The sequence below is a fragment of the Staurois parvus genome, unplaced genomic scaffold (genome assembly GCF_062004578.1).
Source record: "Staurois parvus isolate SC_StPar_1 unplaced genomic scaffold, SC_StPar_1.0 ptg000230l, whole genome shotgun sequence".
Lineage (NCBI taxonomy): Eukaryota > Metazoa > Chordata > Amphibia > Anura > Ranidae > Staurois > Staurois parvus.
The window spans coordinates 6,474,968-6,487,846 of record NW_028318026.1 but is presented as its reverse complement, the minus strand read 5'-3'; the positions used below and the strand labels follow the sequence as shown (position 1 = coordinate 6,487,846).

Genomic DNA, 12,879 nt, shown 5'->3' with positions numbered 1-12,879 from the left:
CAAAGTTGCTGTAGGCCTCTTGGTAGCTTCTCTGACCAGTTTCCTCCTGGCTCTTTCATCCAGTTTGGAGAGATGTCCAGATCCAAGGAGAGTCTGTGTTGTACCAAATACCTCCCACTTCTTAATAATAGACTTCACTGTGCTTCTAGGTATTGATAAAGCCTTTGAATTTTTTATGTATCCATCTCTTAACTTGTGCCTGTCACAACTTTATCCTGGAGATCTTTTGACAGTGCCTTGCCACCCATAGTTGATTGTTTGCTTCAGTTGCACTACCAGGGACTGAAATGCTGCAGGAAAGCTCTTTTCATTCTGAGCTAATCAAAATGACCACAGCTGATCACAGTTGAAAGTTAAATGGCTTTGTGTGCCATTGAGAAAATGATTAGCTACACCTGAGTTTTTTTCTGAAATGTTGGTGTTATATCTTTCACTTGGATAAAACAAACACTGTGTCTGTCTGCATGTTGGGCTGTAAAGCAACAAAATGTGAATATTTTAAAAGGGGGTGATACTTTTCTCTACCCGTTGTATATTGCTCAAGCCTAGATGTCTATATACCGATCAGTCATAAAATTATGACCACCCGCCTAATATTGAGTAGCAGCCCTGACCCACTGAGGCATGGATTCCAAAGTACCGTCCACATAAATGGCAGGATCCAACCCATTTACCAGCAGAACATTGACCAAGCACGCACTACCACCGTTGGCTTGCCTTCAACCCACAGTGCATCCTAGTGTTATCTCCTGTTCAGTGATGAACACGCACCTGACCACCCACATGATATAAATGTAAACATGATTCATCGTATCAGGCCCCCTCCTTCCATTTTTCTGTGCTCCAGTTCTGATGCTCACGTGCCAATTGTAGGCTGTTTTGGTTGTGGACATGGGTTAGCATGGGAACCCTGACCAGTCTGCAGCCATGCAGCCCCATACACAACAAACTGCAATGCACAATTTTGGAAATGCTCTGGCCCAGTCATCTAGCTATTACAATTTGACCCTTGTCAAAGTTGCTCAAATCCTTATGCTAACTCATTTTTTTTGCTTTCAACACATCAACTTCAAAGACAACATGTTCGCTTGCTGCCTAATATATTCACTCTCAGTTGCCATTGTAGTAAGATAATTAGTGTTATTCACTTTACCTGTCTGTGGGCATAGTTTAATGGCTGATTGGTGTATACTTGAAAGCCTTTCCAGAAAATGATATTTAATCCAGCTAATAAAAAGTGTGAAATAGTGCTTTATATGTTATTTTTGAGAATCAGTTCATTATATAACTGATTTGTTCTATTACTGACATTAAACCATATATTTGGAAGTACTCTTTCACAACCAAAGTATTATCTCTCAAAGACTACAACCTGCTGGAAGACTGAGAAACTCAAATTAAGTAAGGCGTTTACGATTCACTCACTGAGATTTATTTTATAGTCTTTGCATATATTGCTAGGGGGTAGGTACAGATCAGTTATTACTTTCTATGACTGGCCTGGCATATGTACAAAGACTGGAACACAAACTCTAGGCCCTGAAAGATATAAATGTTGCTTGTTCTGCTTCCGCAATCCAAACACTGAGAGTGTGATGTCTGTAATAGGTTAACTTACAGTCTCAGTAGCTTGGAAAACAGTGACTTGATCCAAATGTCATCTTGCAGATTTTAGAAAGCTTTAAAGCAAAACTTGTGCAGATCATAACAGATGAATATTTATTTTAGTTATTATTTATTTATTACAGGTACTTATATAGCGCCATCAATTTACATAGCGATTTACACATACATATATATATATATATATATATATATATATATATATATATTGTACATTCACATCAGTACCTAACCCTCAAGGGGCGTACAATCTAACCCTAACTTACATTCATACATACATACACATACTGGAACCAATTTAGACAGGATCCAATTAACCTACCAGCATGTCTTTGGAGTGTGGGAGGAATCCGGAGTACTCAGAGGAAACCCACACAGGCACAGGGAGAACATGCAAACTCCAGGCAGGTGGTGCCGTGGTTGGGATTCAAACCAATGACCCTAGTGCTGCCAGGCAGAAGTGTTAACCATTTAGCCACTGTGCATCAAAAAAATCATAGTATGTGTAGCTCCAGCAGAAAGCATGTTGTGAATGGAGGCTAAAGCATGAAAAAGAAGGGTGGGACTAAATGTATAGGGCATCCCCTAGCTATGGAGGGTGGTAGGGACAAAATGAATAAAGGCAAACAAACAGAATGCATGTGTAACATGATAGTGCCCAGTCCTGGTCAGGCTAGACAGTGAGAAGATAATTTACAATTTAATCAGAGATGTTGGTGTTGACAAGGGATGCAGTCCTACTTCATTTTTATTACAGAATAATGTTTTATTGAAACTGATTTGGAGGGAATGCAGCAGTACAGTGTAAAATAAATGATCACAATAGTTCAGGTTTAGGCCTAGTATGGAGAAACTGGTCCTCCACTTAGGCTGGAAATTGGTCTGGTATGAGAGACAGAGAAGGAAAAGGCAGAAAGTGGGAACATAGGGTTGGAGCGAAGAAAGAGGGTATGTGCTTGGTGAATTTATCAATAAAATGATTCTTTTTGTAGTCTCAAATGGGATCTGCGGTGACAGTTTTACCTTGAAGAAGCTGTTTATCAACAGACATTTTAATTGCAGCTGAAAAGTTAGGCTAGTCCTACATGGATTTAAATTCAGCCAGTTCAGCAGGGACTGGCTGAAATTTGATCCATGTATGGGCAGGCTGGTTGTACACAAGTCGATTTATTGGTTGACTTGTGTACAATCGGCCTGTTGGAATATTTTCATTTGAACAGCACTGCCGGCTATAGCATGAGTGTATTGTGAGGGCAGGGACGTCTCCCCTCTGTCAGCACAGAAAGGCTCAGCAGGAATGATTTGTGTGGTTGGGGGATTGGAGTCATTTATGGCCTGCCTTACTGTCAGTATACAGCGGGTAAAATAAGTATTGAATATGTCACCATTTTTCTCAGTAAATATATTTCTAAAGGTGCTAGTGCCATGAAATTGTCACCACATGTTGGTAGCAACCCATGCAATCCATACATACAAAGAAACCAAAACAAATAAATTCAGAAATTAAGTTATGTGTAGTAAAATGGAATGAAACAGGGAAAAGGTTTTGAACACACTAACTGAAATGTATTTAATACTTTGTGCAAAATCCTTTGTTGGTAATGACAGCTTCAAGACGCTTCCTGTTTGGAGAAACTAGTCGCATGCATTGCTCAGGTGTGATTTTAGCCCATTCTTCCACACAAATAGTCAAGTTTTGAAGTTACCATGGGCCTCTTCTATGAACTCTGATCTTTAGTTCTTTCCTTAGGTTTTCTATTGGATTCAAGTCAGGTGATTGACTGGGCCATTCTAGCAGCTTTATTTTCTTTCTTTGAAACCAATTGAGAGTTTCCATGGCTTTTGTGTTTGGGATCATTGTCTTGCTGAAATGTCCATCCTTGTTTCATCTTCATCATCCTGGTAAATGGCAGCAGATTTTTATCAAGAACGTCTAGGTACATTTTTCCATTCATCCTTCCTTCAATAATATGAAGATTGCCAGTACCATATGCTGAAAAACAGCCCCACAGCATGATGTTCCCACCTCCAAACTTTACTGTTGGTATGGTGTTTTTGGGGTGATGTGCAGTGTTATTTGAACTCCAAATATGATGTGTATTATGGCATCCAAAGAGTTCAATGTTGGTCTCATCTGACCAGACTATATTCTCCCAGTATTTCACAGGCTTGTCTAAATGTTGTGCAGCAAAATTTAAAAGAGCTTCAATATCCTTTTCCTTCAGCAATAGAGTCTTGCATGGTGAGCATGCATACAGGTCATGGTGGTTGAGTGCATTACTTATTGTTTTCTTTGAAACAATTGTACCTGGTAATTCCTGCTAATATGTTTTGCAACAATAAGGTTGCAAAGGTGTTGAGAGCTCTTTGCTTTTACCCATCATGAGATGTTTCTTGTGTGACGCCTTGGTATTGAGGCACCTTTTTATAGGCCATCAAGTTGAAACTGAACCAGCTCATATTAATTTGCACTGAAAAGGGGCAGGATTGCTTTCTAATTACTGATAGATTTCAGCTGGTTTCATGGCTTTCCATGCCTTTGTGCACCTCCCTTTCTTCATGTGTTCAATACTTTTTCCCTGTGTCATTCCATTTTATTACACATAACTTAATTTCTAAACGTAGTTGTTTTGGTTTCTTGTATGCATGTATTGCATGTGTTACCAACATGTGGTGAAAATTTCATGTCAGTAGCACCTTTGGAAATATATTTAGTGAGAAAATGCTGACATGTTCAATACTTATTTTACCCGCTGTACCTTATCTGAAAAAAAAAGATCAGGAATATGGTTACAGCAGTGAATCAAAGAGGGATCAAAGTGCACAGCATAAAAATAATTTCATCATGCAGGAAAAGAGTCCTGTAAACATGTTGGTAAAACATTAGTTGATTAAATTGATGGCTTTTACCTACAGATCATAGTTCAAATTGAGTAATTTTTTCTTTCATGTGCTTCTGTAATAATGGCTATCACACTACTTTAATTACAATCAGTGTCTGTATCTGTGTTTTATTGCAGATTGGAGAATCAAATCCTGTACTACAAAATATAATTGATAATCTGGACAAAGTAAAAACAAAGGTATATATCAGAAACAGCAGATGGAACAAGTATACTTTAGACTGGGTGCTTAGAGCCACAACCCCAAGGCATATATGCATATACACGGTATCTAGAGCCTTCCAAAATGGTAGAAAATTCACAGCTTGTTCTTATTTATCATTATAGGAGGAGGACAGGTACATTTTCTAATTTACTTTTTCTTGCAGTAAAATCAAATTTCAAAGCTGCATAACCTTTATCCTAGGAGGCCATGCTACTTCCATGTCATCTTTGATGACCTGTGCAAGCCTACTGGTTCTGGAACCTAGTTTTGTCTGTACATTAATCTTAGAGTGAAATATTGAAGAGAATGTAGCAGCTACTGTTGTTTTAAAGGTTAAGTTCACCTCCCCCCAAGAAAAAAATGTGCATTTATTTATTTTTTTGAAAGAAGCCTTCAGAGCATTGCACCCACAATCAGTGAATTGCAGGTACAATGTCAGGCTCCTGCACACACTTCCTAAAGCTCTCTGCCTGTACCTGCCCAACTGGACCAGATTGTAGAACTCACTTTCACTAGGTGAATAATCCTGAATAGGAGATTAAGGGGGGATATGATCAACATGTATAAATACATCAGTGGTTCGTATAGTGAACTCGGTGTAGAGCTATTCACCCTGAGGTCATCACAGAGGACAAGGGGGCACTCTTTACATCTGGATGAAAAGAAATTTCATCTCCAAACACGGAAAGGTTTCTTCACAGTAAAAGCTGGGAAAATGTGGAATAGTCTCCCTCAAGAGTTGGTTCTGGCCAGTTTAGTGGATTGCTTTAAAAAAGGCCTGGATTCTCTCTTAGATACACAGAATATAACTGGATACTAACATTTATAGGTAAAGTTGATCCAGGGAATATCCGATTGCCTCTCGGGGGATCAGGAAGGATTTTTTTTCCCTGCAGGAGCAAATTGGATCATGCTTTGCTGGGTTTTTTTTGCCTTCCTCTGGATCAACTGTGGGTGTAGGATTATAACTTTTTTTTAATGGTTGAACTGGATGGACTTTTGTCTCTTTTCAGCCAGACTAACAATGTAACTGTGAAACTATGATAGATCCCTCAAAGAGTTAAAAATCCAAGTTGATGAGTTAGTAAAATGGGTAGTTATCCATAATCTGAACATTAGAGGTTACTACCAATATTGCTAGCCCACCAGCTAGGATTGTTAACTCCTGGAGGGATCCATTCTGTCAGGATTACACATTCGATCGGGTCCTGTCACAGCAAACTATGGCATCATTACACATTATATTAGCCGGGTAGCAGGATATAAACGGACTTGTGTTTGTTTACACTCGGCTACCACTGATATGGCAAAAACAAAAGGAAGGGGGATCCATTCCCCTCAGTCCGGCCGGATCAGATTGGATGGCAGTCAGGTGTAAACTGAAAGCCAACCCATAGAGGAGAGCGCGCTGCGTCCACTTATGTAGAGTGTACACAGACCTGTCATCTGCCTGCTCCATGGGGAATCAGTGAACAGAGCCCCTGTAGAGCAAACAGATCACAGGCGGAGTCTGCCCGATGTGAAAGGAGTCTAAAGGAAGGTTTAAGTGGCTTAGAGCAATATTAAACCCAAAACCAGAAATGAAACAAATTACATTACAAATTACTAACCAAACCTCAGATGTGGAGGATGCATTTGTTTTTTTTAGGCTTTTTTCCTCAGTAATACAGCTTCTGTATTAGACTGTCTCCACTCTGGAGGAAGGAGCACATGGGTACCTTTGGATAGCAGCATTGTGTTAGATGTACTAGCAAATTTGAATACAGTAACCCATTGAAGCCAAACTCCAGCTAACACGTTATAAGCAGTTACAGCAAGGGCTTTTTTTGGGAAAAAGATTTTACATAATTAAATAAAAGCTGATCATTTTAGGCACTCCCGTAAATGGTTTGTCCCAATACTCTAACTGCTACACCTGCAAGAGAGCTTGTTCTTTTGAAAAACAACAGACTTACTGGCAGGATCACCAGATGAAAATAGACGAAAGAAAGCCTAGAAAAAAAAGAAAACTAATGCTGCCATCATGGCTGAAAATTGGTATGCTACAATATAATAATATTTGTTTTTGGGTTTAATACTGCTTTAATGACTGCTTTGTCATGACACCACCATATCCCAATCACTCATTACTGATGTTCTAGGAGAAGCAGTTGGGTGAGGGTATCATGCATTTGATCTGCAATTGACCTTCTTCTAAGCTGCATCACCCTACTTCAAGCTTCTTTTCCATTCCCAGTAAACATAAGGCTGTGTGCTCTGTCTCGTACTCCTTCACATGCATTTTTGATGTTATGTTGAATTGTTTTTAGCAACAATAATGAAAAAGTGCATTTAGCAATATTGGCAGTTCTCAGTACCAAAGAAAAGGGGACAACTGCAACCAGTCCCGTGGCATCGAATGGCCCAGCCCTGACCCTGGATCACGAATGCTTGTGTCTGTTCACCCACATTGCACTATAGGTAACACCTTTAATGGTGGGTCTATTGCAGCCATAGAGAAATGTTTATGAGTACAAGTTTTTAAGATACAGCATGATTACTTTGTGAGGGTGGTGATTGGATGATTCATCAGTCTTGTCCATATCACTAATTATAATTTGAACAATAGGTCATACTAATCACTAATAAAGTTACATACAAGTAAAATGTATTTTCATCAGATTTTATCATTTATATTAACAAGTATTGTGATTGTTCTTCCTAGAATAAAGAATGCCCTTTTGCGAAATTTAATCTATCAGATTTGCTGCCTAAGGAGAGAAACTACTGGACATACCTTGGATCTCTAACAACAAGTCCATTCTCAGAATGTGTGACTTGGGTTGTCCTCCAGGAGGCGATCTCCATCAGTTCAGAGCAGGTAGGAAGCTCATGATCTGAATAGTACATGCTGCCCTCTTTTGCGGGGTCATGAGAAATGGCCGTCCCCAAACAAGATATTGTTCTAAACCTGTAGGTAAATAAGAGAACCAGAACCTTCACTAAGTGGAAGAGTGGGTGTGATAATAAAGTTGGCAGTGCCTCCACCCAGGACAGGGCCTCTTTGAACAGAGGGGGATCCCTTCCTGTGAAATTAACCAGTGATCTAAACAAAGTAACTGGAAGCAGAGGAACAACTGCAACCAACATATAAGGCTAAAGTATAACTAAATGCAAAACTTTTTTATTTAGTTTTGGATAGAGTGCAGAGGGATTAGAAAATATGTGAGTTTTTATTGCTGTCTATGCTCCTCTTGGGGAGATTCACCCTCTCTATTTGTCCTGTTTAACATTATCATTGAAAGTGAGGGTGAAGAAAATCACACATTTTGGGTTGTCCCCAGAAAAGTAAGAGAGGGGAAATCTTCCAACGTGGCACTCGTTGTGGTGACCTGGGAGTCCCCAAGGAAATCCCTTAATTTGCAGGGATTTCCTCTCACTTCCTACTTTGACTATGGGACAGAAAGTGAAGGGAAATCTCCGCAATGGGGCAAAGATGGCAAAATAAAATCTGACAGAGATATAACCCTCCCTTACTCTATCAAAATTGAGAAAATATGTTTTACCTATAGTTCTACTTTAACCATAAACATATACCGTAGATGTACACCAGTATAGAAATAAAGCATTATATAAGAAATTAATAATTACATATGTAGCACAGATCCCAGACCGGGCTGGCTGTTTAACCCCGGGTTCCATTCCCTGATAGGCACATGGCAGCCAGGCACACAGTAGTTCACAGTCACTTAAGCCAGGTAACAGGCCGTGCTTCTCTGTTTTGCAGTTCATTTGCTGATTAAAGCTTGCATGGGGTGAGGGTGAGCCTTGGGATACTCAAAAAAACCCCTAGCAAAGATGAAACAGAGGACACTAAAGCTGATCAATAAAGTGACCTAAATAATTGATATAGTGAACCCAATCCCTATAGGGATGCAACAATGTGACCCCTGGTACCCAATACTGGGACACAAATCTATATGCATAGAAATGTGAATCCCTGCAGAGGGATGAAAAACACTCTGTGCTCAAAAAATACACAACACTCTGATAATATATAGCATAAAACACAATCGTGTAAACAGTCCAATTTCTGTGAGAACGAACGGACACAGTGCTTCACTCCTGCTGGTCATGCAACGTATAAAATGTGGATGCACAACACACAGATAGGCGATCCCAAAATGGCTGCAGTGGCCTCTCACCTCCACTCGGCGACCCCTCAGGTCCACAAAGCCTTTTGGATCACCTTTGGATCCTCCCTGTATAAGCACTCCTTTCAGCCTGGTGTCCTGGGCACTAAGACCCCACAGGTATCCTGTATCACCACTGTAGTTATTCCCTCTGGACCAGTGAGTGGATAAGCAGGTAGGAACTCTCACAATGATAATCTCTCAATAGCCCATGGAACAAGAGAAAGACACATTCTCCATAGTGTAAAATCGGTTTTTAATCCCAAACTAAGATAAGCCAAAGTATACACTCACATTTGGTAGAAGATAACAAGCTTTTCCCCATGTGCTGGGTGTATGTGCTTTTTAAGGATGACTCTTGAAGATTAGAGGACCCCGGGGTGTTGACCATGGCTGTCCTTCCAAACACCCATTACATGGAATGTGAACAGTTTCAACACTCTTAGTTGATCTTAGGCTGCTGTGCCCACTTGAGAGCTGCCACAAGTCTGCACAGTGGCTGAACACCAACGCATGTCCTGCATGTCCTCATTATCATCTCTTCTGTTGTGGTATTAGTAGCATGGACAGGACATGTGGCTGAGACCGCCTCTCATTCTTTCCACTTCCGCTTTCCAGGATATTTTTCCAACAAGAGTCAGGAATTGACATACATAATTACACATTACAGTGTGATAGTTGCAGCTACAAGTAGAGGGGAGCGGATCCCTAGATACATAGTCAGTACTTTGAGAAAACCACTGCCAACCACCTTCTCGAAATGCTACTGGCCCGAATATCATGATTATTTATTGATACTTTTGGTATTTTATGAGCTATTGTGTGTAGTATGGGGCAAATTAAGTCTAGATCTGTATATTTATGTTTGATCAATTACTCAGAAAATATGTGAATACATTTCATTAGCATAACTACCAGGCGACTAGTATTTTTAGAGCGTGATGACAGCACTTGCAACCTAAATATCACTTTAAAAGATAGTTGGTAATGCTAGTTCCTGGATTTCCATGTCAAACCAATAGTTTTGATACTTCGGAGTTGATTTACTAAATGCAAATAGGCTGTTCACTTAGCAAAGGAAGTTGCACTTTGCATGGAAACTTTCCCCAGAGCTTAGTTCCAATCCTAAGCAAGCAAAAATGATGTTTTGTTTTTTTCCTTGGACATTAAAAGGTATTTTTTGCAAAGTGAAATTTTATCACATTCACTAAACTCTGAGGGAAAGTCCCTTGCCCTGTTTAGCATTGCTTGCAAAGTGAATTTGTCTTTAGTAAATCAACCCCTTTAAAGTGTTACTAAACCCAGGACCCTGCATTCACTACATCCGGTCTCCCACAGTACACACAACATGGAAGTGCAATTATTTTAGTAAATATAAAGTGCTAAATACCTTTTCTTATCAGCAGTTAGAGCAGTCTTGTGACTTCAGCAGAGCACAGGTTAAAGCTTGTAAGAAGAGTTTTCCTTCTGCTCTAGGAGGATGTGAAACCTCTGACCTTCTGTCTGGACAGTGCTGATTGGCCCTGTGCTGATCAAATGCACCCTCCCCAAAAAAAAAAAACCTCTCTAGCAATACACACCAAACTGAGCATGTGCATGTTACTACTGGTTCAGTCTGTATCCGATGGTTATTTCAACAATCGGAGGGGCAAAGATGAAAGTATCAAACAGCCTTTTTACACAATGCAGAGGATTAGTCCCTTAGGTTCCACAGCAAGTATAACAAACATGCTTTACTGCATATACAGACTGATTTTACTGTTGTGGGTTTAATAATACTTTAAGTAACCAACCCTGAATAAGCATGCAGACCTGGAGTTCTAACTTTGTCTCTATACATAATGTTCCAAGTCAGTGGCTTGAAATATATTGAAGCCAGAGACAGGAAGCCAACAAGAATATTTAGAAGTAGGACAGCAGTGGCAGCCCATATATTTCTTTCCACACATTTCTTTTAATGATGTAAGAATGGGACAGAGAAAACCCTCAGACATCTTACATTCCCTTAGAAATGACAAGTGTTTAGTTTTCTTTTTTTTAGTAGTAGATTGTTTTGGCATACACGGAAATATGGATTTCTTGACTTTATAAGGCACTGAATCCACCATTCCTCCTACGCATTGGCCACCTTCATAGTCCGTAGGAATCCTAGCATGGACCCCATTAAATGAAAATTTTGGAAACTTTTAAATGAGTGTTAATATTTCTCTAATCTCCATCCACAGTTGCAGCACTTCCGAGGTTTGCATTGCTCATCAGAGAATGAGGATCCAGACTTTATACTAGAGAACCACAGACAACTCCAGCCTCTCGAAAACAGATTGGTCAAATCATCGTGCAAACGTAATCCTTAATTTTACCTCTACTGCAATTGGAAGATGCTGCAACATGAAGATAGTTTAACTACATCTGCTTCACTAAAGGACTAACAGTGTGCAATACTGAAAGCAATGGCTTCTCTACTCTCAGAGTTATCCAGTTCCAGAGGTTTTCTTATAAGTTTACATTACCATTGTGAAATGGCAATTCTATGCAGCCATCAGTTTATCCAGTGTTTACAGTAAACTGCCTAGACTTGATGATACCTGATAAGTAACAACCATACTTGGGACTCCTTGCTGTCAAGCAGCTCTATTTACTTTAAAAAAAATGGTTCTCTATATATTGTATATGAAACTTAACTTTTTGCTGTATTGTGGCATAATTGTTTGCTACATTGATTACATTATATATTTTTTACATTCTGAATAAGAGGTCAATAAAGATTAATTTTTTTACATCTTACAAGGGTTTGACAAGTAGCAAACTAGAATGAAAGAATTTCTACTGGGTAGTTCTTTACAATGGGCAAATGTATCTTGAGTCTGTCAAGAAGAAAATATTTCACCTGGCCAACCACAGCTGGTAAAAGACTTGCCCATCTTCAAATCTCCACCATGCTGGAATCTGTCACAGTGTTTGGTTGACTTTTAGGGTTCATGCACGCTTGGCTTAAAAAACACCAGTTCTTTTATAAGAAAAAAACTTGCTTCTATAGAGCGTCTTTGTACAAGTGTTTAGGAGCGTTTAGCGTTTTTTTTCTGCAAGAAAACTCTTAAAAACACAAACCAGATGGAGTTTTTTTTCTTTCTTTAAACACTGAGCTTAAAATATACCTCTAAACATCCTAAACGTCATTAGCTATTTGTAAGCTCTTACAGGATTGGCCTTAAACGGGGCTTTTTTATTTCACTCCACTTCAAGAACAGAAAGGTGAGTATAAGTAAGGAGTGGGTGCTGGTGAGGGAGCAATTAGCTGAATCTTGGGGATGGGAACATGTTACATGTTCTACCCTAAAAACGGGTGGAACATGTAACATGTTACCAAAGATGAACTTATCCTTTAAGTGCTACTGCATATTAAAGAATCATTGCCAAAGCTCTAGAACTTTCCAAGCCCTAACTGATGAGTAATCTTTCACACTTTAAAACTTTAAACAGAATTTAAAGTGAATCTGTGCCCTGACTATATACACTAAAATATTTACATATTCTGAACAACCAGCAGAAGTACTTCAAACAAGCCTTCATTAACCTCTGTAGCTATAAATATTGTGGAGAAATTCAGTTTCAAGTTAATAAGAGAGACACTAACATCTGAGCTCATTTCCCCTTTACTTTCTGTGAAAGCAGAATCTTGGCAAACTGCTAGACTTCTAATGTAAACGCATCAGGCATTTCTAAGCTGTTAGAAACCAACTGTATTTACTGTGATTTTTGAGAATGAATTGGTTCAAAGTACAAACAGCTACAGAGGCTAGGAATGATTCCTTTTAAGCTTTTTATTGATTTGTTAGGCTAGGTTCAAACTTGTTTATTCTCTGAAAAGCAATCCTTGTTGGATGGTATTTCAGAGTGTGGCTACGCTGCCACTGTCAGACATTCAGGAGGCAAGGTATTTTTCCTTTTGCTGAATGGAAAATTTTAGAGGGGAGTA

At 39.3% G+C, this 12,879-nt stretch overlaps 1 protein-coding gene across 1 annotated transcript in view; it reads left to right on the top strand.

Moving 5' to 3' along the window:
• The window catches only part of LOC149460447 (carbonic anhydrase 13-like), a 32,690-nt gene extending 21,000 nt beyond the window's left edge, over positions 1-11,690 (top strand). The window contains exons 5-7 of the mRNA XM_089679718.1: positions 4,644-4,706; positions 7,436-7,591; positions 11,129-11,690. Coding sequence (XP_089535844.1) covers positions 4,644-4,706; positions 7,436-7,591; positions 11,129-11,257 — 348 coding nt within the window. The 3' untranslated portion in view covers positions 11,258-11,690. The remainder of the gene's footprint in view (positions 1-4,643; positions 4,707-7,435; positions 7,592-11,128) is intronic.
• Positions 11,691-12,879: the final 1,189 nt, after the last annotated feature.